The 26,906-nt window shown below is 47.9% G+C and overlaps 3 protein-coding genes across 5 annotated transcripts in view; 2 read left to right on the top strand and 1 right to left on the bottom strand.

The window, feature by feature from the left end:
* Window positions 1-4,053, top strand: part of SMYD1 (SET and MYND domain containing 1) — a 28,505-nt gene extending 24,452 nt beyond the window's left edge. For both annotated transcript variants that reach the window (XM_036382856.2, XM_036382857.2), the window contains 2 exons: window positions 1,418-1,586; window positions 3,040-4,053. In XM_036382856.2, coding sequence (XP_036238749.1) covers window positions 1,418-1,586; window positions 3,040-3,198 — 328 coding nt within the window. In that variant the 3' untranslated portion in view covers window positions 3,199-4,053. The remainder of the gene's footprint in view (window positions 1-1,417; window positions 1,587-3,039) is intronic.
* Window positions 4,054-5,294: 1,241 nt separating this feature from the next.
* FABP1 (fatty acid binding protein 1) lies at window positions 5,295-18,044 on the bottom strand. The gene is made up of 5 exons (XM_036382577.2): window positions 17,985-18,044; window positions 8,200-8,288; window positions 6,998-7,170; window positions 5,893-5,985; window positions 5,295-5,345 (listed from the first exon to the last, which is right to left on the bottom strand). The coding sequence occupies exons 2-5, from the start codon at window positions 8,264-8,266 to the stop codon at window positions 5,295-5,297; spliced, it is 384 nt and encodes a 127-aa protein (XP_036238470.1). The 5' UTR covers window positions 8,267-8,288; window positions 17,985-18,044.
* On the top strand, window positions 17,890-26,689 carry THNSL2 (threonine synthase like 2). 2 transcript variants are annotated; one of them, XM_036383066.2, is made up of 9 exons: window positions 17,890-18,128; window positions 18,809-19,033; window positions 19,685-19,879; window positions 20,129-20,281; window positions 20,989-21,219; window positions 22,069-22,217; window positions 24,967-25,092; window positions 25,975-26,114; window positions 26,235-26,689. In XM_036383066.2, exons 2-9 carry the CDS (start codon window positions 18,811-18,813, stop codon window positions 26,467-26,469), a joined length of 1,452 nt encoding a protein of 483 aa, XP_036238959.2. In that variant the 5' UTR covers window positions 17,890-18,128; window positions 18,809-18,810; the 3' UTR covers window positions 26,470-26,689. The 2 variants fall into 2 exon arrangements, with proteins under 2 accessions (XP_036238959.2, XP_054370737.1); XM_054514762.1 differs by lacking the exon at window positions 17,890-18,128 and having other exon boundaries at window positions 18,193-19,033.
* The last annotated feature ends 217 nt before the right edge of the window (window positions 26,690-26,906 follow it).

A 26,906-nucleotide genomic window follows, 5' to 3' on the forward strand; every position in this document is an offset into this window, starting at 1 on the left:
ATGAGGGCAGTGATGGTGAAATTCATATGGGGACCTTTTTGTACCACCAGACAGAGAGGGGTCCCTTCCTAAGTGCACAAAGGCTCCCAAACACCTTGATTTACTAAACTGGAATTGGCAAATGGTTTAGGAACATCTTTCACTGGCCTTTTTGTTTTGTCTCAGAGGCATCTTAGGGCTGCCCTGATAGCAAGACACAGAGCCTGGGCTGTCACTGCAGGAGATGCCTGTTCCCTGCACCCTGCAGGAAAGAGAGGTCAAAGAGAAACCATGTCAAATGGCTGTCACTCAAGATGTCCCCTCACTCCTCAATATTACATGATTTTCTCTTGGCTCATTATATAGTCCTATGGTAAAAGCTTACTGAGAATAAAGAAATTCAGGTTTAGATCCAGGGTAAACCTCACATTAAAAATTACATGCTTTATTATTACTGAGGTTTTATGACAGGACTGATGAGTCCTGTCATAAAACAGAAGGGGAAAAAAAGGAAAGAAAGAAAAAGAATGGAAACTGTTGAGAAGAGAGAAAAGCCTAATTCATCATCTCATTCACCCTCCTGCTGAGGACATCTCACTCATTACTTATCTTTTTGGGCATTCTACTCCAAAGGCCTGTTATATTTTGTTCATTTGCAGAGGGGTGACAGTCACCTCCCTGGCTTGCAGGCCTGACCAGCAACTTCATGTCCCAGCCCTGGTGCTGAGCTAATTGACAGAGAGAAAATTCCTTCCCCTCTGTGTTCCTCAGCTTTTCAGCCCATGTTTAGAACCTTGGTAGTTTTCTTTCTTGGTATAAGTGCCAATTCAAAATTCCAAAGAAGCCCTTGAGAGTGGGTTTTCAGCTAAGTCCAAGCAGCTTCTAACTCTGCTTCAGCTCTCAAAGTTGGATATAGAGGAGAACTTTCATTTTTCCCACCTTAGGCAATGAAAATTCCCAGATGAAGGGATGCATCTGCAGAGGGTGAGATGAACATTTCTGGAGTTTCTGGAACCACCTGTTTCTCTTCCTGCTTTGAATGAGGAACTGGTGATTGTTGCATCGTTACCCCACTAAGTGTGTCGGGTTAAGCTGCTGCCCTCTGAGCTGTAGGCTCAGATCTGTGCTCTGCTTGTGCCAAAATATTGACAGAGCGTGGTTTTCTCTTGGCATGAGATGACAAAGCTTGGCTTTCTCCAAGGCAGGAGCTGAACTTTCCCAGTTCACATCCCATCTTTCATAACTCATGACCCTGTACAGCTCTGTCCTTGAGTAATGTGTCCCCTCCCCTTTCTAAGAAGGGCACATTTCAAGGGCATTAGCTGCAACAGGCTCTTCACCTGAGTAAACAACCTGCTCTTTGGCAAACATATCGTGTCAGTGACACTTTTAGGAACCCAGATTTCTCCTGAACTAAAATTACCCAATGTTTTCCCAGGAAAATTTACCATCCCAACAACGCTCAGCTGGGGATGGCCGTGATGCGGGCGGGAGTGACTCACTGGCACGCTGGCCTCATTGAAGCTGGCCATGGCTTGATCTGCAAAGCCTATGCCATTCTCCTGATAACCCATGGACCTTCCCACCCAATTACCAAAGACCTGGAGGTAGGTGCCATCTCCTGTCTTGTCTCTGCTCTCTACCTGGGCAGGATGACAGTTAAACTGTAGAAACAACAACCTATAAGAGCTGAGATGTATGAAGTGCTGACTGCTTCTTACCAGTGCTGTGGTTTTAATTAGATTCTGTTACATTCTGCTGGGAAATGCATGTCCTTTCTTATTGGAAATTTTCATCCCTGAAAATTCCAGCGAAAATTCATCCCAGCTTTTATTCTGCACCAGAAGATACGTGAGAAACAGCAGCTGAGCCCCTGAATCTTCTTTGAAATTGCTGTGCCAAAAGACAGAGCCCCCATTTTTCCAGCAGGCTGATTTCACTGCTCTCAGATGAATGACATTGCAATTTGAGTATATCAAATTACATGTGGTGGATGTGCCCAGTTTCCCACCTGATTTTCTTTATTGGTGTCCATTCTTCTTTATTTAGCACTCCCCACTCCTTCTCAGCAGCAGTGTGTTTTTTCCTCAGATGACTGATAGATGCATTTCCTAGCTTAGAGTCAAGAGTGGAGATCCCAGGGAATTGCACCTGCTCAGATGTGAGGAATTATTTACAATTTCAGCTGGGGATCTATTATTTCTGTAGCCCCTAATTCACTTCATGTAACCTGTTTGCTTTATAGCATTCTCCTTTATTGCCCCCAAAAAATTATAGGATACTAGATGAAATCCTTTATTGATGTCTTAGTCCCCATATAGCAGAGCTATAACCTTTATTGGTGCAATTTTATATCTTCAGAAAAATTAATATCTACTACCTAAAGCCAACCTGTTGACTGTTTCCATATGTGTAGCAAAGGATGAGACACAGCACCTCCATTTCTGTGTTTCCCTTCACATTTTAGGAAGAAAACAGCAGATATATGGCACATGCTTATCCCTGTGCTCCTAAACAAAGGGCTGAATAAACACACAGACAGGTGTAAATATATATCCTAGAATCCCTTTTGATCCTCTGCTATAATGCAGCACTAGGAATGACTGCTGCTGCTGAATCCTGGGGTCTAAAGGGTGCAACTGTGGGACTGAGCAACCCTCTTCTCCCACTTGAGGTGTCCCCCACCCTCGTGATGGGCCACCCCAAGGGCCAGGCCCAGGGTGTGGATGGGAAGTGCACTCATTTCCTGGCTCTGCACAGCATCACCTCCAGGTCCTGCATCACTTTTTGGAGTGTGAGGCTTCACAGTAGGCTGTGGAAAAGCTGGATGTGGGAAAGGCTGATGCTTTCTTCAGCACACAGGCAAATGGGAGCGAGAAAGGAGCAGAATATCTGTGTCCAGCCAGCTTTGGTCCTGCTGGTGGGACACTGAGGGCAAGGTGCCTCAGCCACTGCATGGCCTAGGACATCCCTTGGGGACAGTGCCTGAAACTGGCAGTGTTTGACTCACGTGCTTTGAGGTCCCTGTGTGCCAGGGTTTGTAACCTGCTGTGTCCCCAGGTCATGCGTGTGCAGACGGAGATGGAGCTGCGCATGTTCCAGCAGAACGAGTTCATGTATTACAAGATGAGGGAAGCTGCCCTCAAGAACCAGAAGATCCAAGTCATGCCTGAGCCCAGCAATGAGAATGCACCAAGCCTCTTCCACAAAAAAGAATAAACCCAGAGCCTTGACACCAATTCATGCCTGCAGGATACCATCACCCGTGGTACTTCCAAACACTGGGAATGTGATACAGCCATGGGATATATCCACAAGGATTGTTTCCAGTGGCACAAGTCTGACAGCATGGACCTGCTGGGGGAGCATCCTGAAAGCTCTTCTGAGGGCTTAAAGCAGAAGAGGTCCTGGCAGAAACAACACCCCTTTTTCTATCACTAAGGCATTAAATAATCAAAGAAAAAACCTTGTTATAAAATTATTTACATTTTTATTGGAAGTGTGTTTCTCTCTACACATGTCCTGGTTCTGAATTCCTTTGTTAAATTTTGATTGATTTTTCCTAAGAGGTTCTACCACTTCCTTGAGAGGACATAATATCTTTCCAGTGGTGTCCAAGGGATGATAGAAGTGGGAAGCCAGTCCCAAGAAGTGCCATGTACACCTGTGGGCAATGAATGCAAACTGAACAAGACCCACAGATGGTGTTTTGTGTTAAATGATATTTTTTCTGCTGGAAAATGATTTTGCAGCTGTCACAGGTGCAACATCAAACTGTGGGCCATTTGCAAGTGAGACTACCTGGAATCCTTACATCAAGATACGTTAATTGAGAAATTATTCTCCTTAGTTACAAGCTAGAAAATGTCCACAGTGATGGACACAGGGCCATGCCAGAAGCCAGTTGCTATAGTTTGGTGCACTGGCTGTGTGGATTGTTCTAACTGGACAAGGAGTTTCCAGGGAGGGGAATCACCCTTGCTCACCTTTAGGGTGAGCTGGGGGCTCTGATGACTTAAAACATCTGCCTTTTATCTTAGGTGTTTAACCAATTTTTCACTGAGGAATAAAGGATAGTCCATAGATCAGCTGCCAGTGGACTGCTAACAGAATTAAGGAGAAGTCTAATGGCTAAAGTTGGATTTCTAAATATTAAAAAATGTATTTGTTGTCTGCCCATATGTCTCAAAATCCAACTGATTTCCTGCACATTTTCAGTGGCAGCCAGGAGAGGAAAAGGTTTATTCAGTGATTTTTCCTGAATGTTTCTCCAGGTCTGAGTTCACTAAAGACCAACACCTGAATTTTAGGTACCGTTTAGCTAAGCCCTTCCATTTGTCTGTGAGGTGCCTCTGCTGCCCTGTGTGACAATCCATATTGGTTCAGTTCTTGGCATGAGGGTCAATGTTGATTTGTAATATGAAAAGCTTTCCTGGGTGCAGAGGAGTCCTGGCAGCAGCCTTGGAAAAGGCAGGTAAGAGGAAAGAGTTTCCTTTCCTGTGTGCAGCAGAAAACCACATCTCCATTTGGCTTGAAAAGAGTACAGGAGATGACTTTGGTGCTCCCTCTGTCTACACTGTGAACAACCAGCCCATCTCCTGCCAGGAGAGAAAGCCTGTATTTCACCCTGGAAGAAGTGTTTCATTCCAGTTCAACCCAATTTATCAGGTGCAGCTTGGGGTGAAACACACACTGGATACCTGAAGGGAGTTGTGATCCTCCTGCTGGTGGGAAGGGGTGGGGAGGAGATGGGGATGGGGTGGCCAGAGCCTTTAGGGCTGGATCCCACTGCAGAGGTGTGAGGATGAAGACAGCAGCTGGTATCCCATGCTGGTGTCTTTCCCAAGGCAGCTTTCCAAACAGGGTCACTGGTGCTTCCTTGACTCCACCAAAACCACCCCAAATCCTTTGGCCCTGCTGGTCACTCTGATCACTTGGGCCATGTCTGCAAGGAAAGGGAACAGAGCCCTTTTCCTGCCCAGTGCTCCCCAGCCCAGATCAGCCACGGGTGCAGGACCCACCAGGGCACCCCCACCAGGCTGCTGGCACCTGTCCCCAGGAAAGGGCTGGAAGAAACTCCCCAGCATGTGTCACTCAGTGGCTCTGAGCCTGTGCCTTGCCTCAGCTCCATTCTCCAACACCAGCACACCCTTAGGTCAGTTTGTTGCCCAATTTCTACCATTGCTTCCTTGAGCTTTTGAGGCTTATGTCTATTTATAGTAGCAATGAAAAGGTTGATGACAATGAAGAGGATTCAAAAAAAATTATTTAATGGCCACATTTTACATGGTAAACTACTGGCATGTGTAATATTTCTAGATTCTCTTGCTGACTCTCTTCAAGGTGAGGTCACCCATGGTCATTGTCTGAAAAAGAAATGGAAAGTATTAGCTTTTTATGAATTTGTAGAATCGTTGTATATATCAAGTTGAAAGGCACACATAAGGATCATCATGGTATTTAGCTCCAAACTATGCTTAGGATCTGGTCTTGCAAATCAAAACAGGACTGATCCCCAGTCTACCTCTCAAAAACTGGGTTTTTAAAACTTTTAATTTCTTCATGACTATCCCAAAGCATGTAAAGCATGGAAAAGCTGGCATCCCTCAGCTGGGATCAGTTTGCCTCAGCTTTCTGCTCTAAGAGTGCCAAGTCCTGGCACATACCTGTGTCCTCTGGCTGGGTGAGAACATGCCCTCATTACCCAAAACTTTGATCAGCCGTGCCTAAACTGGGGTCTTAAAAAGTACTTTCTGTATCATAGTCTACTGAGACACTGCCTTCAGCTCCTGGCTGCAGAGCCTGTGTGCAAGCACGTGCTCTGCTCCAGCACCTCCCAGTGCCTCTGTAGCTTCCTGGGGCAGGCTCCTGAAGGCAGCCCTGCTGTTCCAGCCATTGCCCTTCTACACTCACGTAGGTGATGGTGTCTCCGTTGAGCTCCGTGACGGATTTCATCCCTTTCACCTGTGTGACCAGTTTGTTGTTACCCTCCAGCTGCACAACAGCCTGGTGGAAGACAGAAGCATTCATGTTATTGCTGGAGACCACCTGGACCCCTGCATGCTGTCCTTCCCCTGCCACAGCAGGAGGGGACTGCAGAGCCACCTGAGCTGCACATCTGAAAAGGCTACAGACAGCACCAGCACCCTCAGGGCAGCTGTCACTGATCAATGAAATTAACCAAATAGATAAGACAGCAAAGCCCATTTCTGTTTATCTGTCTTGCCCAGCTATAAGATGTGTTCATTTGCCCTTGAGCTGCTGATGTACAGAGGCTAAAAGTCTTCTAATAACTCTTTCCAAAAGAGTTTATGCCAAAGGGGGTACAGAGATGCTGGAAATTATGACACAGCTGGTAGAGCTCTCAGAGCCCCATTCACAGAGCATTTCGTTGGTGATCACCCCTCCTGCTTTCAAAAGTCCCTGCAATTCCATCTTCTCTTGAGACAGAGATGAGAGGCAGATTTTGCCAGTGGTGTTGCCTTGACACTCTATGAACCATTGGAAACTAATGTCCAGGAAAGGGAGCACCCAAGTTAAAGGGTGGTAACTCCTCACCTTGCCAAATCATCTCCCCCAGGGTAACCTGAAGCAGTGAGAAAGGCAGCAGAGAAGCTACTGGGACTTAAAAGAAGATTTATTGGTTTATGATTGATTATCTGATTTTCCTGCACTACCTTTGAATCAACAAAATTAAGGCAGAGGTATGTTTTGTGTTGCAACATGACACAAAGTCAATCCTTTTCCACCTCAAATGTTTCAGAACTCTTCCTGTCAAAAATTTTTACCCAACCCTTTTTCCAAATGGGATATTAAAACACTGGCTTCTAATGTTTTCCAAAATTACTATTGAAATAGATTCAGAAATACAAGGCTTCTTCTGCAGGAAGTGCAGTGCATTAATTAACACCTGTGGTATGGTCAGTCACTTTGCTCATATGCAGAGGGAATGGCTGGAAAGGAAATTTAATGTCCCTGAGCCCCCATGGCCCTGGCAGAGGAGGGGCTGCTCACTCACCTTCACTTTCTCTCCATTCAGCATCTCTATCTCACTCTCCTCTCCAATGGTGAACTGGTTTTTCACCACTTTGGAGCCAGTGGTTATGGTAACTGTGAACTTCTTCCCATCCTGCACAATTTCTGAGATGCTCTTGAGGTCCTTGCCCTTCTGGATCTGGTCCTCAGGGAGCCCTGCCCAGGAACAAAAGACATGGAGTGAACGGTGGAGCCATCTGTGGGCAGATTGCTGCTGCTGAACAAATCAATGTGGCAGGATTTGGGGACCTACAGCTAGGAAAATTTCTATTCCAGTGTGGAAAAACCTTTCAGTAATGGTGCTTCCCCAAGAGCCATATGTCCCTGAGTCTGCTGGGGAGGAAGATTAATTCTGTCATCCTGAATTTTGTGTGGGAACTAGGCATGTCCCATGTCTTGCTGACCTGGCTGGGAGCACAAACACCACCTCCCTGTCTAAGAATAAATCCTGCTTTCCTTCCTTCACTGACAGGCAAGGAAAAATGGATTAAATAAATAGAATAAAGGAACAAAGCATTTTTTAATGAGATCCAGGATTCCTCAGAACCAGTTTATAAAATCTTTTCCCAAAGCCTGAAGGTGATCTGACAGGTAGAGCCATTCTGACATGTAACTGTGCAGAAATATTGCAAAGCCCCCTGGATCCCTGCAGGACCACATTCCCTGTCACAGACACAAGTGGAAATCTTTCAGACACATTCATCATTCAGCATTTAAACAACACCAACTATTGTTCTGATGAATGGTGGGATGTGAGGCTGTGCAGCATCACAGCACAGTGGCTGAGCAATGTCCTGCTTGCCCCCAAATTTCACAGCCTGATGGAGCAGGTCTGCAGTGTCCCTAAGTCACCAAGGTCCTGCAGGCTTATCACATGTGTGCAGCACTCAGCCACACTGGCCAGTGGCTGCAGAACCTGCCAGGACTGACTTCCTGCAAGCCATAAAACTTCACCCATCATCTCTTGACCCCTTGCCCCAGACAGAGAGATGCTTTCTCTTCTATTTTGAGATCACATCTCCCCACAAATACATTTAAAACCCCAATAATTACAAGGTGACAGACAGAAATAGCAAATTTCAGAGATGTCTCAATCTACATCATCAGTACATCAGCACAGTTGGCTCCCAAAAATCAGTGGGATTTGCAGAGACAAAGCAGTACACAGCACATGCAGGCACATACCAAGGGCTCTCATGAAGGGCTCAAAGTTTTCCTGGTGCTGGAGCTCATATTTCCCAGTGAAGCTCATGGTGGAAAAGCTCTCTGTGCTCCTAACACAAGAGAAGGTGCCTTGCTGGTAAGCAGAGCTTGGTTTTATATCATCCTTCCACCTTAAAAGTTGGCCAGAGGTAAGATGATGTAATTGGTTTATGGGCATGTTCAAACATTAACATAAAACTGGGCAATGGTCAGTGATAAATTTCTCTACATTTTACAAACCACAATTTACAACGTGGGGGCAGGGAAAACCCCATAAAATATGTTTTATGGAGGTTGCAATGTGGCATCCATAAACAAATGATAAAAATATAATAATAATTGTGCAAAGAGTCTCATTATCAGAGGAACGAGCCAAATCATCTAATGAGTTTGCAGTCTGGAAGCACGTATGTGGAGGAGGAGGAGAATGTGGTGACTGTGTGTCCCCTGGGGCTGACACTGGGGGGGTTTCTGCTCACTGGTGTGTGCATGGTGGGTCTTTAGCACTGGCAGAATAGTGGCTGCACAGTGGCAGGGACTGACTCACTCACAGACCTGTGCTGGTGGGGTTTGGTGTAACCCAGACGTAGCAGCAGCACAAACCCATGGCTGTCCTCTAAGAAAAATGCTCCAAATCAATTCCTGGCTTTGCACTGGCCCACCTGAAGACTGCAGTTTGAATCAGGCTCCACCTCTATGGTCCTGTGTGGATAGAGAGCTGGTGCCATTAGTGATCTACCAAATCACTTTCATCTCCTTTTCCCATAGGAGCCACAGTCACTCTGTACTGAGAAGCATCCCAAGCCTTGGAGCTGCAATTCTCCCAGGTGCCACATCAGAAGAAGGGCCAGCAGCAGCCTCCAAGCTGAGCGAAATTCCTCCCTCCAAAGCAGGACCCAGAGCTGGGCTCCTCTTCCAGTCCCTTTGGCTGAGCACCCCAGGATGGCTTCATGGCATCTGAGCATCCATCCTCTGGGTCTGAACTCCCAGGCTGGGCTTCTTGCCTCAATGAATTCCTCCTCCCTCCCAAAGTCAGCTCACATCTTTGTCCCTTTTTGAAGTGAAATAATGTATAAGAATGAAAAAGACCTATCTCCTTCCAATTTGGAGATGCTGTCAGAGCCTTCTGCTGCTGTCTGTCTTGCTGCTGCCACCTCAGCCACGCTCTCTGTGCTGCAGCAGTGAGCCTCAGTTTCTGGTTAATTAGTACAGGCAGTGTCTGCCAGATGAGGCAAGAGAGGGAAAACCTTGGCTGGTGGGATGGACAGTGGATGAAGTTGGCTGGGAGGGGGGAAAACCTGCAGGGACATCATCCCTGTGCACCATGGAGGGAGCCAGGCAGGTTCAGAGAGCATTCATGGAGGGGTGGATTGACTCAGCAATTTCTCCAAACAGCTTTTTGGGTTTTTTTCCATTTTATCCCCTCAGAAATGATGTCATGTTAGGAACTGCATTTCATTTTTATGCCTGCCTCAGGTGAATAGCCCGGTGTCACATGGAGCTGTGCTGACATGTCCCTTTTCAGTGTCCTCTTCATGGGGACAGCGGTGACTGACCTCTCTTGCTGTGTCCTGGCAGCACCCTGAGCTGCTAGATCCCTGCCTCCTGTCAGCCAACATTCTCTGCCCGTGGGCTGCTTGGAAGCACATGTGTGCCTCCCACATTTTTATGCCCTGGACCTCCAGCTGCTCCTCCAGGCAATTCAGGTTCCCTCTCTTTGCATGATGGGGAGAGAGATTAGCCTTGAAAAAACTGCAGAGTTCCCAGGCCCACAGTGTCCATGGAAATGAAGGTCCTAAGGGCTGGATGTCACTCATCAAATGTTAAAAGGGGAATATAATTGTCCAGGACTCTCTTGGTAACAGGGTAGAAATTTTTCCATTCACAGAAATGGACAACTCATGAAAGAATTCATCCAATTTGGAACACAAATTGTTTTCTGTAGGTATCCTCTCCTCCTCTCCTTACTGTGAATAGCTACAACACATCTCTGCTTCTGATTTGCTATTGCTGAGTGGGGACTATGGGTCGCTGTTCGAAAGTTTGGAAATGTGACCAACTGATTTTTGATCAATGAACAAAAATAAAACCTCTTTGTGTTCTGTTGGGCTCAATGTTCTTTTATTTTCTTTAGCAAAGATATGCAGTTCGTACTAAAGAAAGGAGAAATGCTTATTGAATGAAATTTGGCCAAGGTAATTATTATCTAGCCAGGCCTGCTGAGCAAATGGCAGGTGAGATAAACTTAATCTCAATAGCAAAGTTCAGAATACTTGTACATCTCCCCAACAGAATACAGCATCTTTTAAAGTATGATATAATTTTAACTTTCCAAGAAAATGCACTTGATTTGCATTAACATGAGGCCATGTTGAGTGATAATTTGATTAAAGTAAATCCATACCCTAAAACTTGAATCTGGTTTGTATAAAGAGAAAAGGCATGGACCATTTTCAAAAATTATTGAGGAAGCTACATCTTGAGGGAAGCCAGTAGGTACTTCTGTCTTTAAGCTGCTTTGAAAATAAAGCAGAGGATCTTAGAAGCTTGTCAGAAAAAAAAAAGACTGAAGTATCTTATTTCTGCTTTTTGCACCTGAGTCAGAGATAGGGACATCCAGAACATCTAGGCAAGAATAGCACCAGTGGATCAGCCATGGTTTTGGCCAAATTTTAAACCTCACCTCCTCCATCTCCCTGGGCACTCATCCTGGGTCTCCAAGACCCACCTCTTGAAGGAGAGGTGCTCAACCCAAACCTCCCAAACTGCAATTTGTGGCTGGTGCCTCATGTTACAACATCTCCATAATCAAGAAGAATTTGTCTCTGTCATCTCTGTAGCTGCCTGTGGAGCAGTTGCATCCTTTTATGGCATCTCCTCAACCCTTCCCTGGGATTCCTGAGCTCAGCTCTCAGCTCTCACTTTCACTCACTGTCTGGGAAGCCACCCCCTACCTGCACTCCTTGGTAAGTTGGACATTATAACTAGATTTTCAGGTTTATGGCTCCTACAGGAAAAAATAAAGTGTCTCTGCCTCCTCCAGTTCAAACTGAAGCTCTTAATTAAGTTCTGAACTGCAAAAATGACTTTACAGCCAAAGTATGGGGAGAGGCACTTCTGTAGCCCAGGGGAGGGTCCCTGGCAGCATTGTGGAGGTCTGGGAATGTCTTCATGCATCTTTCCTCTATCAGCTCTCTATCAGCTCACTTGCTTCTCTTATCTGTCCCACCAGTGACTCCCCAGACTCCAGTGAGCCCAGCACCTCAGTGCTTTGGGAAGCCAGGGTTGGGCTCTACACTAGGATTTTCTTGGCCCAAATGTGAAAGGATACAAGGCAGGACCTTTGATGATTCAGTCCTGGATTTTCCTAGTGCAGGTCTAGTTGAACACCCCAAAACCCCTAGACATTTTTTAAAAAGCTTCGTCTTAAGCTTGCCAGTCACAGATCCCCAGGTGGGCTCCCCTCTGTCTCAACCCATAGTATTGTTGGGTAATTCTATTTCTGCTACCCTTGAACCTGGAAACTTGGTCTGCTGCCAGGTTTTCACATCTCTGGTATGATTAGTTTGAACCTTGGGGTACAAAGGTTTCTTCATCAGGCCACATGAGTGCATTGCTTCGAGAGGTTGGATGGGATGGAGAAGATGCTGCTGCTGCCGAAAGCTCTCCATCCCTCTTGGTTTTCCTTGTGCTGTGTTACCAAGACAGCACTGAGATTAAATACAGCATCTTTCCCAGATTCTTCTCTTTTTAAAATGCCCTTGGCAGTCTGCTGAGATTCCTGCCTCCAAGCTGTAACTTCCAAGCTGCAGATATGCAAGTGCCATTTCCTATAGGTTTAGATTAGATATGTCATTATCAGAGCCCTGATAAGAATGCAAAAGCAGGAGCTTGTGCACAGAGCTGCTGCTTGTTAAAGCTTTCCATGGATGCTGTGACTCAGAAAAGAGCAGCCCTCAGCCCTTGTCATCTTATTGCAAAGGTGCCAAAGGGAGCAAAGGATTTGTATTGCTTCTTCAAGGTCAAGGTGGCTCTAGCACTGATAGCAGAAGAGCCTTAGCTCTGCTTATCAATGATCACCTGGGGACCACAGCTTACAGAAGAGTTGGACTTTGCTGCTGGGATCTTGCTTTACAATAGGAATAAAGCTGCTGGCTCTGCCACCCACTTCCCATTCTCTTGCTTCCAACATCTGTGGTGTAGAGCTGTGGCCTCTCTCCAGGCACAGGGACCCTCTGTTTATGCCCTCAGAGGATGTGTATTGTCCCAGCAGGTTGGCCTTTGGTGGGGTGAGGCTGCTCTCCATCCCACAGCCCTTGTGGAGTCAGGGTAAAGGACTGAAAATGGTGCTCATTGCTTATGGAACTAGTTTGTGCCAGGACAAGGAAAGAAAATGTTGGGGAAGAAATGAAGCCGTTAGCAGTCAATGTTCTTGAGTGAGAAAGGGCTGGAAGAGACCCCCAAAGCAGAGCCAGTGACGATTTAACCAATGGTGCATCTGACCCCACCACACATCTGCAGTGCAAACATTTCCCTCTGATCCAGGCACGTGAAGAGCCCCTGAGACACGGTGGGGACAAGGAAACTTATATGAGCAAGTGCAGGAGACCGGTGTGTTGGCATGGAAAGGGAGCAGCCTCCAAGTGCCACAGGTGGTCAGGTGAACTCCTGTCCTGGAGGGACACCTGGCTGTCACTGTGGGCCAGTACTCACCTGTCCAGCTGTGCTCCCCTTCATCCTGATTTATCAAGCACAGTGGCTCACTCAGTGCTCCTCACAGAGGGCTGCAGGTGATTAGCCAAGGAGAGCATCTTGGGGCCAGACAAGTGTGGGGAGGAGCCTGTTCCTGTCTCTCCCTGAGGTAAATATATAACCACAATTTATATAGAAAATGTAGGAAAGTCCAAGCAATAAACCCCAAGACCTTCCCTGGCACACGGTGACTCTTGGCTGGGGAAAGCAATGAGCCAAGAGTGATGCACCATCCAGGGGGTCAGTGCTGAGGCAGGACACAGCTGTGAGGGGGGCAGAGAATTGCATGGAGTCTGACAGCAACTGAGCCTTCACCAGGTTCAGGGCCACACAGGTGCTCCATGGGGAACAAGCATGGTGCCAGCAAGAGCAGAGCTGTGGACAAAACCCAGGATTGCCACTGTCCACTTGGTCCTGTCGTGTTTTTATAGTCAAAGTGTCTCCCTGAGCACAGGTATCCCCATTTTGCACATTATGGAGCCTGACTTTTCCAAAGTCACCTGGAGAAGCTGATAAAGCATCTTCCTTGTCCAGTCCCTAACTGGGGGTCGTAGAGCCCACACGCTATGGGATTGCAGATTTTGATAAAAAAATGTGGCTATGGGGTACAATGTAAACTTCAGCATGGTAAAACCAGATTGCACAACCTTCTCCAGGATACAACAGCTTCTCCAGTATCCCACCAGGGATGCCAGCACTGCACAATTCCTTGAGCTCCTTTTCTGCTCTTCCTTTATGAGTGGGTCCTGCACTTTGACCTACAAGACCCAAACCACAACACAGATGTCCTTGACCTGGTTGTGAAACACCTTGCTCTGAGGCAAGAGTGTTGCACCCAAATGTGGGGAAAGGGCTGACATGCTGGCAGCTCCTTGCCCTGCAAAATCAGCAGAGGTGGAAAAGTCTCCATGTGCACATTTGCAGATGAGAGGAGGTGATCATGTGGAAGTTCTGCCTCACATCACAGCTGAGATACTGGCAATTTAGATCAGATTTAGAAACTGGGGGAAAGAGCCACCTTTGCTGTAACAAAGATGCAGCTTTTAAGAGTTTAATTTATTTACAGTCATACATTTCTGTCTTATATCTCCTTGACATGAGGCTCAAATAAATAATTCTGGGTGCATGTTTGCCTGTGCAGCTGCAGACATTCTGCAAACTTCCTTAGCCCCCTTTCTGGTGTAGATTCTGAGCCTGACTAAGGTGTGCCTGCCTCTGAGAAGGCACAACTGAAATACTTTGATTTCTGGTCATAACCTTGAAGTTTTTACCAAGAATCTCCCTGTTCTCTTTGTGAATGTTCAAACTTCTGTACATGAGAGGGCAGGGGACACAAAACTTCCACAACCCCCAGTGATAAACTCCTGGAATTTTTCTCAGCCAATGTAACACACTTCCCACTGGGAGGCACTCTGTACAAGGCAGTAAATGGCATTGCAAAATCCCAAATATCCTGGTCACTGCCTTTCTGACCTGCCTGGTGTTGTCTGGGTCTGGTAGCCTTTGTTTGAATGTGGTTTTCAGACCCCAGACAACTTGTGGGCAGAGACAGGACTGGGAGCAATGGGGACATTTTTGTTCTGCTCAGGGTTATGTGTTACTTTTTTATTAAATGTGGTGGACCTTTCTGGACCTGCATGAGAGTTGGGGTCCTTTCTGTGTGCCCTTTTCTGAGTGTCTCACTGGGGGCAGGAGAGATCTCACTGAAAAGAAGGTATTAAAATCCCAGGATGGAATCCTCTGGGGAGAAGATGGGTGAACATGAAGAACCTCCTTCCCACCCCGATGAGCTCTTGCATCAGCTTTGTATCCAACCCTCCTGCCGCAGGACACCGCCCGTGCTTCCTTTTCCTCAGCTCCAAAACTTTGGAGAGGTGTTTCCCGGCTTTTGTTGGGACAGCGCCCCTAACCCGAAGGGCGGAGGGACCTGTGGCAGAGTGGGAAAGGCTGGAGGGGATCAGGGAGAGGGATGTGCAGCTCCTCCAGGATGCCAGGACACGAGGCACTGCCGCCATCTAGTGACTTGGGATTCGCCGGCAGAGCCGCTGGTCCACGGCGCTCCTGGGGATGCTCTGCCGGGAAATGGGCCGGGAACCCCCACCCAACGCGCCTCTTGTGCTTGGGACACGTAGAGGGGCACACTTTGCTGGAGAGGATGGAAAAGCTGCTCAGCAAACACGAAGTTGAGAGTTTTGCTGTGCTTGTCTTTGAGTGCTGCAACACTCGGGGCTGACAGATGCTATTTTAGGGGGATTGGTACAGGAAAAAATTGAATTTTTGCTGTTACACGCCTCTCTGCTTCCTCAGTCATCATGCTTTGGGATGCCTTTGGAAGGTGGAGAGGTTGAGGAAATCCACCTGGAGGGATGAAAAATGATGCATTCCAAAAAAAGAAAAAAAAAAGAGAGGAAAAAAAAGGGAAAGTCTGAGAGCAACTTGATCTGGGGTTTGTAAATACAGGTGATTCTTGACATAGGAGTCCAGAGACCATGAACTGCTCAGGAATGGGCAAGGTCCAAACTAGAATTGCAAATCCCAGCAGAAATATGGAGGCAGTGAGTAAGGCCAGGTTAATTAAAGGCTATTACATTTTCTAGCTCTTCATCTGTTGCTGCAGTGGATGCGTCCTGACAGGCAGCATGGGCACACTCCTCCCCTCCTTTTCTTAAAAATTCAAAATAATATTAAAGAATCATAGAATGAATCATGGAATCATGATGGTTTGGGTTGGAAGGGACCTTAAAGATCATCTAGTTCCAACTCCCCTGCCATGGGCAGGGACACCTTTCACTAGACCAGGTTGCTCAGAGCTCCACCCAAAATGAAATGCCACTCTAAACTTGAGTTCATGGAAATTGTAGGGCTGAGCATGGAAAAACCTCTCCAAGCAAATGGCAGTGTCATCCTGGTTTGTGTCCCAGGCTGTGTTCTGTGCTCACCTGTGACTGCCACATCAGCAGTCCCTGCGCCCCAGCAGTAACCACTGACCTTGTTAATGAGGGTTATCACTGCTGATAGACCCAGGGCATGGACAGACCTGTGGCAACAGCCTCTTTGCAGATGCAGAGCAGCAGGTATCCTGCTGTAATCAATTTTATATTTTTGCAGGGCTCCTGCATCCCAGAGGGATGTGATGCTGAAGGAATCATCAATCTCATTGTAAGCTCTTCACTTGGAAAAAAAAATTGCATGCATTAATGAAGTCATTTCACACAGCTAAAACACACATTAAAAGAATTAGACACATGGCAAGTGAATGCCCAGAGCCACAAGGTCCCATGCTGGTGGGAAAAGGTGAGGTCTCATTGAAGTGTGCTGGGTGACTCTTGCAAAGATGTACACTGGTGATATTATATACTTGCATTGGTAATAAAAACTATCAGCTGGTGCAGTTCTTCCTATGGATTTGATTCTGTCCTTGTTCTAGCCTGAATCTGAGCTGAGCTCAAAGTGTGCTCTGCCTCTGCATGGGCAAGGAAGGAAAATCCTGAGTTCACCTTGGCACACCATCATGGAAAAGGGGAGAGGTTAGCACAGAGGAGGCAAATCACATATCCTGCAGCTTTTGCTCTTTCCTTTATTTCTAATATTTCAGATATTTTGTCCAGAGATACTACTTGCAGTTTTTTGTGGCAGCTACCACTGGAGCATGTTGAGGAGCTGAGACTGTTTTGGAGATATCAGCCACTCCCCCCAGCATCTAAGTAAAGCATCACTAGGAGCTTCCAGTGACTCCAGGGATGGTGATAGGGAGGTTTCACCATCAATTTAAGCCTGACCAATCCCTGAAAAACAAGGTCCAGCCTTGCTGTTTTATCCAGAACCTTCTGAAAAGACCTGGACCCACATCTGGAATGGGGACAGAACTCCATTACAGGGTGAGCACCCCACTGCATGCCATTGTGCCAAAAGCATCTGGTGACTACAGGTACAGGGAGAACTATGGGGCCACAGCAGGTTTGGGTGGCTCAGGCTTCATCTTTGCAATGTCATGAGGAATACTGAGCACAGAGATGGTGGGGAGATGCAGGCTGGCTGGCGATGTAATTTATATAGTTAAATAGCTCCCTTCCTAGCTGATTTCCTAGAGGTGTGCTCTCTCTGCCCCACTGTTTGAGCTCAGATATATTATTAAAACACTTCTGTTTGCTTCCTGCTCTGCCCTGTTCAACCTTCAGCAACACCACCAAAAGCAGCTCTGTCCAGAGCCTGAAGTTTACCTATTGCCTCTATCTAAAGAGCCTGCAGAAAGAGTCTTTTGGGATGTTGGGTGTAGAAAATTCATTTTCCACACCACTGTCCAGGGCAATGACTGGACCACCCTCCACCAGATATTTTTCTCATTGCTCCAGTTACAACCATAAGAATAAGAGAGAGAGGCAATGTATTTGGGGCAGACTCCAGTGCTCTGACAGGTGGTATGTCCTCTGCTGCAGATGTGGCTTCCGTGGCTCATAGCAGGCTGTTATCAGCCATCCTTTGCTCAGCTGATAACATCCTGTACCTCAGCTCCTGCCTGCCTGGGCTGAAGTCCTTTTGCTTTCTCCAGCACTGAGCTGTGTCCTGGGTTTGTGCAGCCACTGGTCCTGTGCTGACCTTTCCCTTCAAAAAATTCTGATTGTATTAAAATAAAAAAGCAGCAAAGGGATGCACAACCCTTCCCTGCAAAGAATTGGATTTTTTGCACAACGCCTCCCATGTCTCCTCTCTCCCCTGTGCCTCAGTTTCCCCGTTGATGTGACAGGGCTGTTGGGAGGCTGAGCAGAGCTGAGCTCCAGACTGATTGTGCTTCTGTGGTTTCCTGACTCAAACCCTTCTTTAGGCAGTTTCAATCTCAAATTTAAGTCCAAACTCATGATTTAATCAGGTGTCTCCATGTTTCCCCACTCGAAGTCGGAATATCTCCCGGGTTACACAAGAGACCACAACGTCTCCATGCCCTGTGCCTGATCACTCTCAGGTTAAAAGCTGGCTCCTAATATTTAACCAGATTTCCCCCTCGCTGCAGCTCGCACCTGCTGCCCCTTGTCCCGGCTCCTGGCACCGGCAGAAAGCAGCCGAGCTCCGTCTCTCCCGCGTATTCCCATTCCAGGCTTGCTGCCGGCCGTCTCTGCCGTGGCACCGGGAACACCGGCGGGTGGCACTGGGGACAATTTTCCGTGAGCACCAGCGCAAAGGGTGGCCGGGCTGGAAGCGGTGGCCGCAGCTTCTTTGGGCAGTTCCCCGCCGTGCTGAGCCGCGCTGAGGGGGCAGCGCTGCCCCAGGGCCTGAGGGAGGCACAGCCGAGGGGGGCACAGGGGCAGGGGGAGACCGGGCCGGTCCCAGCAGCGCCGGCGGGATTTGCGCCGGTCCGGAGGATTTAGCTCAGCCCTTCCTACACTGCGTCAAATCCTGTCCTTAGTTTAACCCCTTTGAACAAAACCAGCCTGCTCTGAAAACGTAGTGATTTCTTTTTTAATTTAAAGTTCCAGCTTTTGCAAGCAGCCCACCAAAGGTTCATGACGTGCTTCTGCAGCGACTTGTGCGCCGTCAGGGCTTTTCCTCAGGCGGGAAGCGTCTCCCCGGGCAGGGTAGAGGGAAAGCCGGACAAGGAGGCTCCAAAGGAGGCTCCAGCCTTGGCACAAATCCCAGGCAGCCTTTCCACCTCCTGCAAAATGCCGAGTGCCCTGCACTGACCCTGGCTGCTCCAGCTCCTTGTGGGAGGAGGTGGTTTGTCCCCTCGCGAGTTCTCTCTGCCCACAGAGGAGGTTTTGAAGGGAGTTGTTTTGGGGTGAGGGCCTGTTCCTGGTGTGGGGGTGCTCTGTGTTGCTGGCAGTGATTGCCGGTGCCTTCTCAGCAGCCATGGAGTACATCAGCACACGGGGAGGCACGGGGGCCGTGGACTTCGAGGGAGCCCTTTTCTCTGGCTATGCCCCCGATGGGGGCCTCTTCATGCCCCAGTGCATCCCCTCGCTGCACAGGGACACCCTGCGAAGGTGGAGCAGCCTGTCCTACCCTGAGCTGGTGAAGGAGCTGTGCTCCCTCTTCATCCCGGCCGAGCTGGTCCCACGGAACGTGCTCAATGGTGAGCTGAGTGGGGAGCTGCTCGTGGGGATGTGGACAAGGGTTTGGGGGGTCTGGATGCTTCTGCCTGCCTTTCTCCATCCTCTTCACAGCCCCCCAAGAGAAGGAGCCTGCTGCACATTCCCTGCTCCTGTCTGTAGCCTGCTCTCCTCTGTCACCTTTCTGGCACTAATGGAAAGGTGTCCCCTGTTTAAAAATAAGGGTTCTGGTGACAGCAACAAGCTGATGTTGTGGCCCTGCTCTGTGCTGGCACTCCCTCCAGGGCTTTCTTCTGCTTCACACTTGCCTTGATGTGTGTTTTTAAATGTTTTTAACACTTATGAGCTATCTTTTCCACCAGAGGGCAGCTGCAACCTCTGTCTCAACAACACATTGGTATAAAACTCAGGTTTCCTGTATTTTATGTATTAATGTAGTTTTCTGATTGTGTGGCATGTCCCCTGGGATTACTTAGCACAGAGTTATCCAACAGCATGAAGCTGGGCTGGTTCATTCCTAATAACCACAAATAACTTTTGGGGTACCTGTCACTGCACAGAGCTTTGGTTGTGCAGGAAGGTACCCAGGAGCACAAAGAGCACAGATGCAGGAAGCCATGGGTCAGAAAAACACTCCTTTCATTTAACAGGCCATTTATCCATTTTCCCTCTAGAGTTGATCGATAAGGCCTTCAGCAGATTCAGACACAAGAATGTTGTGCATCTGTCCAGGCTGAAAGATGGGCTGAACATTTTGGAGCTCTGGCATGGTGTTACGTATGCATTTAAGGACCTGTCCTTGTCCTGCACAGGGCAGTTTTTACAGTATTTCTTGGAGAAAAAGCAGAAGCATGTCAATATTCTGGTGGGTGAGTATGACTCCTTGGAGGTAAGGTTCTTGGGCAGGCTTTTACCTTGAGAGCCACCATCCTACAGCCCTCCCCAAAGATGCCCCGGGATGGTATTGCCTCATAATCTCCAAGCAATGCCAGAGTGGCTGCTCTGGCCAAAAACATCTCATAGAGCATCTCTGCATCTTTTTCCCAAAGTGCAGTGGTGCAGGTTTGATTGACACAGCAATTTTTTGCTTTTCTTTCTGCTTCCTCACCTTGAAACAGGGACTTCGGGGGACACGGGGAGCTCGGCCATCGAGAGCGTGAGAGGGCAGAAGAACGTGGACATCTTTGTTCTGCTGCCCAAGGGGCTCTGCACCCAGATACAGGAGCTTCAGATGACCACTGTCATTGAAGACAATGTCCACGTCTTTGCTGGTTGGCACTGCTGCTTGAACTGTCCACGTTATGGCCCTGCTATGCCAAAACCTTGACCCTAAAAGTCTGAGGGGGCTGCTCAGTGGGGTTTGCAGCTTTAGCAGCTGCAGCCAGCTGGGTCATTGCTATCACCATGCCCAGACACCTGGCTAACAAGAGACAACATCCCCAGTTTGACAACCAAGCAGTTTAAGGCTTCTTTTTCTCCTGGCTGTAGATCAGAGCTGCCTCCATGCAGGTGGTTGGTGTTTGGTTGAACTAAATTCAGCACCATTTTTTGTCACTAAAAGGATTTGGAACCACCCTTTCCCTCTGTTCTCTTGCCTTCATGGGTGAGCCACCTCCTACCACCATGCCGTCTCTGTGGGTTGGCATCAGCACTGGGTGCTTGAGCTGCTTGAGTTCCTATGGAGTCCTCTGCTCAACCTGGTCTCACCTTGGCATCTCACAAGGGGATGCAGCATTTGCCTTCCTGGCAGGTTTATATTTTGTAGAAGCAGGAGCCCAGAGTGCTGTGTCTGCAGAAACCACCTGACATCCACAGGGTGCCACTCAGGCCCTGGTTCACACAGCCCCCAGGGCAGATGGGCAACTCCTGGCCACAGCAAACCCCAGGGCTTGAGACCAGCCCTATTTCTGAGCAGAAACACCTCGTGCCTGATGCACTGCTGCTGGCAGATCTAATCTTTCCTTTCTCCTTTTGACAGCTCATGGGAACAGCGATGAAATTGATGAGCCGATTAAGGAACTGTTTGCTGATGTCAATTTTGCTGGAAAATACAACCTGATGAGCTTGAATTCTGTCAATTGGTCCAGGATTATGGTGCAGATTGCCCACTACTTCTATGCTTACTTTCAGTGTGCCCCATCCCTGGATACCACCCAGCTGCCAATGGTGGAAATTGTTGTGCCCACGGGAGGAGGAGGAAATATCACGGGTAAAGGGAAAAAGAGATGGGTTAGATAAGAGAGAGAGAATGCTCTGATCTATGGACCAAAAGCACTTTGCAGATACTGGGTATTGCTATTTATTAAAACACCCACTCTCTGGTGGGATTTCTTCAGAACCACTTATATTTTATTACTCATGTATGGTTATTACTCAATTTAAGTGTCACTGATGATTTGCAAGGTGCAGAAAAACCCAAACCACTCTTTGATGATGACTGTAACTATCTTGAGGATGGGCACATTGGGAGAGGACAGAATGCGTTTGATGCAGAAAAGAGGGAAAATGCTGTGGCTCTGATTTCTTAAGTGAGACATTAACAGAGGTGTGGAGTCCTGCCTGGTCCTCTCTGGTTTGCATGGTAATGCATGGTCAGGACAACCACTCTTAATTGCATAATCTGGCCTTCTAAATGAGAGTCCTTGATTGCCTCAGTCCCAAAATAGGTGTAGAACTGTCTTATGAAAGCAATAAAGGATTTTATATATTCACTGCTCTTCCAGGCTGCCATCAGAGAGGCAAAAGCCCAAAATCTTCATCTCTCCTTCTTGCCTGCTAGCTGCCTGAACTCTCTGCCCCCTGCCTGTCCACCAGCAAAAGTGAAGATGAGCAAGGGTCTGTGTTCAATGGCAGGTGGAGCATTGCATCCCTGGGTTTTATAATCTGTGCTCTACCAAGCCACTGAAGTCAGATATCTCAGAGTCCACTAGGGAATATAATTTCTGCCTGCTTCTGAACTAGATGCTCAATCAATTTGTATGATGACTTCTTTGCAAAATCTCCTTCAAATGTTTCTTCATCGAGCACTCATGCATTTTTTTCACTTTTTTTTCCCTAGCTGGCTGTATTGCCCAGAAAATGGGTCTCCCAATTCAACTTGTTACTGTGGTGAACAGCAACGACATCATTCATAGGACTGTTCAACGTGGAGATTTCTCACTGGCAGAGAGCGTGAAGGCTACGTTGGCATCAGCCATGGATATCCAGGTATGTAGTGAACTGGCCAAAATGCAAAAATAGAAAATATTGCTGGGCTGTTTTTTAATCTTGTACTCTGTTCTGCCTGTAAAATTCTGCCACTCGATGATGCATTAGGAGGTGTGACTCCTATTGACCATTTATGCTACAGGCTGCTGAGTTGAGATAGATCAAACTCCTTCTCCCTCACTTCTCAGGGTCTGACTTTCTGATCTTTCTTGTTGAGTTCTGGGTTTCTGGGGATTGTTCTGTGCAAGCTTAGCAAGACAGGGACATTTTCACAACATGAGACAACTAGAGAACTAAAAATGGCATAATGTCTCGAGGGTTTTGTTGATGCTTCTGAAAAGCTCCACAAAGAGCAAGAGGAGAGACTAGGAAGGAGGTGGAGAAGTCCAGAAGAAATGCCTTGTTCATGGCTGCCTGCAGCTTGCTCAGAGCAAAACAAGTCCCAGCAGGCAGGGAAAGGCCTCAGAAAGAAAAGTCATGGAGGTACAGAAACCAAACACCTGGAAGCACATACCTCCCCTTTCATTCCCACCCTGGGATCCCCAGGGATTGGATCTGCTTCCAAACAAGTGATCAAAGTGGGAAACCCTTGGTGTTGCATCTCTGTGGCCTTAAGCTACCTGGATTTTCCAAAAGCTGTTCAAACACACTGGGAGGACCTGGGAGTCTGGAGGGATTGCCATGCTTTGCAGTCACTAAGTCCTTGTGCTCCTTTCACCAGGCTGTGCTTGGCTTTCCTCCTGAGCCAGGAACTTGTGGGGCTCCTCAGAGCTCCAGGGATAACTGGGCTCCTCTTAGCCCATCTCCCTTCAGTAGCACTGGTCAGCAAGTGTCACACTTTGGGATCTTGGGGGCAGTCAGGTGAGGAGATTTCCTGAGATTCCTGAGGAGCTGGATGAGTGAATCCCTCTGCACATTCCTCTCCATGGCTGCATGGGATGTCACCGTTCACTCACATCTGAAACATCCATGCAAATATTTCTGTAGCTAAAGAGAACATTTGTTCTGGAGGGGAGTTCAGGAGGTCTCTGGTTGGGACTTGTTTAAAGCAGATTCACCCTTGAGGTCAAGTGGGATTGCTCAGGTCTTTGTCCATTTGGGTGTTGGAAACCTTTGAAGATGGAGAGTGCACAGCCTCTTAAGGTTGCTGCTTCTGCAGACTAAGATAAGGCAGAGAAAACTTTCCTGTTAGATGCTGCCTGAAGAGTTGAAGGTGAAGCAGAAAGTCTGATGTGGATGAGCCTTGCAAGGAGCAATCCCAGGACAATCCCAGCAGATGCTGTGTCTTTGCAGCCAAGCAGGGGCTTTTCTCTGTCCCTGAGATCAGGAAGAGCCACAGAGCTCATATCCACACTGCAAAACGTTGTCCCCAGCATGAGCTGGCCTCCAAACTGGGCCCCGACAATTCTCCTGGAGAGCTCTGGTGGTGTGGGACACAAGCAAAACACATTCTCCTGGAGAGCTTTGGTGGTGTGGGACACAAGCCAAACACATTCTCCTGGAGAGCTCTGGTGGTGTGGGACACAAGCAAAACACATTCTCCTGGAGAGCTCTGGTGGTGTGGGACACAAGCAAAAGCCTTACTTAGATGGTGAGGCTGGTACTTGCACCAGTGCCCTGGCCCAGTTCAACTTACTGGTGTCACCATAGTGTTCTGTAATGGAAACTGTAAGGCTGGTGGGAATGGAGGGTGAAGGGGAAATGTGGGAAGATGTGGGAAGGATGTGGGAACAGCAGAAAGAAGGACAGGAGAAAGGGTGTCAGGAGCACAGTGTTGGAGGCACATCCAGGAGCAGGTCATGGAAGTCCAGGCACACTGACCAGGACAGCCTAAAACAGGGGACAACCTAGAGCAGAGGGCAGGCTACACCCAGACTAGACTAAAGATTAGAGGCTGAAGGCTCTGGGAGATGATGGTGGGAAGATGAAGAACAGAACTGAGCCCATAAGACACCCAGATAAGGACACAAAAGGCTGAGTAAGTCCTGATGACTTGACAAGGTAGGACACAATGGAGTGACAAAAGGTCACAGGCGCTGTCAGCTGCTAAAAGTTATGAAGAGTTTATCCAAACTTGAGCCCAGGAGGTGTGATGAGGACTCTGTAAATTGGTGCCCTTGTCTTGTCTGTCCCTACAAGGTATCTCAGCCAAACCACCTGGATGAATATTTCTTGGTGCTTGTAAATGTACAGGAATGAGGCAGGGCAGAGAAATTGGTTTGGGACCCTCCTGTATGGTCTTGCACAGAGTTCTGCTGCAGTGTTGCAATGCTGATTGCTACACAGCCATATAGGCCAGTCAGGCCCTATATGTGCCCTATGAATTCAGGGAGATTATCAGCCAGCCCTGCAGCGAGCTGGGTGTCTCATTAAGTCACGCAGGAGCTGACTCACAGCAGCATCTGCAACACTGAGTAAACAGCTGGATATGTCTGGTTCTCCAGTACACAGTGTGTTATTAGCCTGGGCTCCTCACAGTGATGGTACAGATGTGGTCAAGCTGTTGATTCATCAGCCATCCCTTCATTTTCTGTTTTAATCTGATGGTCACTGACAGACTGCTCTGACAGGTCAGAGGTTCAAAAGACATTGTGTTCCCAAAGACTTGTCCTGAGATGTAAAAAAGCCCACCCTGACTTCCAACAAGAAAAACACAGTGGTAGGACCTCAGCCCTAATGAGACATCAGAGAATCCACAAGGATGCTCCCCCCTGTTTGAATTTCCTCACCTCTTGCCTTGTTATACCAGGAGCCTTACAATGTGGAGAGGATCCTCTGGCTGCTCTCGGGCTCTGATGGCCACCTGATAAAAACTCTGATGGAGCAATTCAACATCTCAAAAAGGCTGAAGCTGCCAGAGGATTTGCACAGAAAGGTCAGTTCCTCACCCATACAATGGTGTGTGTGTGTGTGTAAGATTACTGCCAGGTATTTTCAATTCATTTTCAGAATTAAAAAAATCATAATGAAGAGTATGCAACCAAAAATTTAAGCGTGACTCCATAACAGTTTGATATCAATGTGTGGGCATGGAGATACTAAAAACCCCTTTATATTTTTTTTTTAAGAATGCTCTCTCTTCTTCACAAAAGTAAGTTAAAAATTACTTGCAGTTATTTGGGTAGCATATGAAATTGGCCTATCCTTGGCCATGCACTGAGGCATTGTACAGTGGATGCTGGCACAAATCAGGTGTTTGGGAGTGGGTCTGCTGAATTTGGTGCAATTCAGCCTTGCTGTTACAGCAAAGGGGAGCACAAACACAAAGCAGAGAGATACAAGAGAAAACCAAAGATTTAAGTTGTGAGAGGGACAGGTACAAAATCCTGCCTTTTCCTGTCCAATTTTTGATGTGTTCTCCTTCACAGAGCAGCCTTTGCCCAGTGTCCGCTCCTGCTTATGCTGCAGAAAGATAAATAAAAAACTATTTTATTATTAAAAGCAAAAAGAACTGTTACACTGAGGTGGATTTTACAAGTCCTCAGAAACTCCCTCAGAGCATGGAAATAGCAGTGCAGAGGTGAGGAGCTGAGCCCTGGCTCCTGCTCACCCAGACTCACAGCACCTGTGGACAGAAGCCCCTTGCCCACACTCCATCCCTGTGGTTTATTCCAGCAGTACCTCATCCCCAGGCTGCAGCAGCAGCCCCTTTTCCTTCAGTCTCTGGGGGAACCCATCCTCCAGCCTCTCTATTTCCACCTGCTTTAAAGCCAGCTGGGGGGTGGTGCCCTGTGTGACCCTCCCTGTTTCTCCACAGCTCTCTGAGACCCTGGGATCGTGCTCAGCCTCTGACCAGGACATTGTGGGAGCCATGCGGCGCTGCTGGGAGGAGAACCAGTACCTGCTGTGCCCCCACTCTGCTGTGGCTGCTCACTACCACTACTCACAGCCACCCAGGTAGGGACAGCCATGGTCAGGAGCATTAGGGACTGGACCATCACTATCCCCTTGCTCCTGCAGCATCTCCAGCCCAGCTCACTTACACCATAAGTTTTCTTTGCTTGTCTTTACTTTCAGCATCCCCCGGTGTTGCTTGGCTCCAGCCTCTGCAGCCAAATTTCAGGATGCCCTTCTCCGAGCTGGCCTGGCTTCCCAGATCCCCCCTGAAATCTCTGCCCTGACAGCAATGGAGACCAGGTCCACTGCCCTGGAGCGGGGACAGGACTGGGCACAGGTGCTCCGGGGCCAGATTGAAGCTGTGGCACAGCAGTGGGAGGCACAGGCAGGTCACTCTGCACCCCAGGGCAGGTAGTCACACAGATGTGACCACTGGGCACAGCTGGACAATGTCCCAGGGCTCATTCTCCACTCCCAGAAAAGCCCTGTCTTATGCTGGGAGTCTCCATGCAATGATGTATTAGCAAAAATTCACTTCCCTGTATAATTGGACAATTTCATAACATTTTCAGTAAAGAGCACTGCAATTGTATCCCTTTTTCCTAATAAATCAGAAAAACTGAATAAAACTCTGAGTGAACCTGGCTGTTCCATCATTACTGGCTGTTCCAGAAAGCTGTCATAGCACTACCCACAGCTGCCTGCTTCTTGAGCATTGTCCGGTGATTCTGGCTCTGTGCTGGGATGTTCAGCCCAGCAATCCCAATAGCACCCAAGATGCTCAATAGGAAACACATACAAGAGTGGGGTGGATCCACTTTACCCATCCCTGTAGTTTAAGCAGTGCCAGGA

Source organism: Molothrus ater, chromosome 4 (genome assembly GCF_012460135.2).
Source record: "Molothrus ater isolate BHLD 08-10-18 breed brown headed cowbird chromosome 4, BPBGC_Mater_1.1, whole genome shotgun sequence".
NCBI classification, from domain to species: domain Eukaryota; kingdom Metazoa; phylum Chordata; class Aves; order Passeriformes; family Icteridae; genus Molothrus; species Molothrus ater.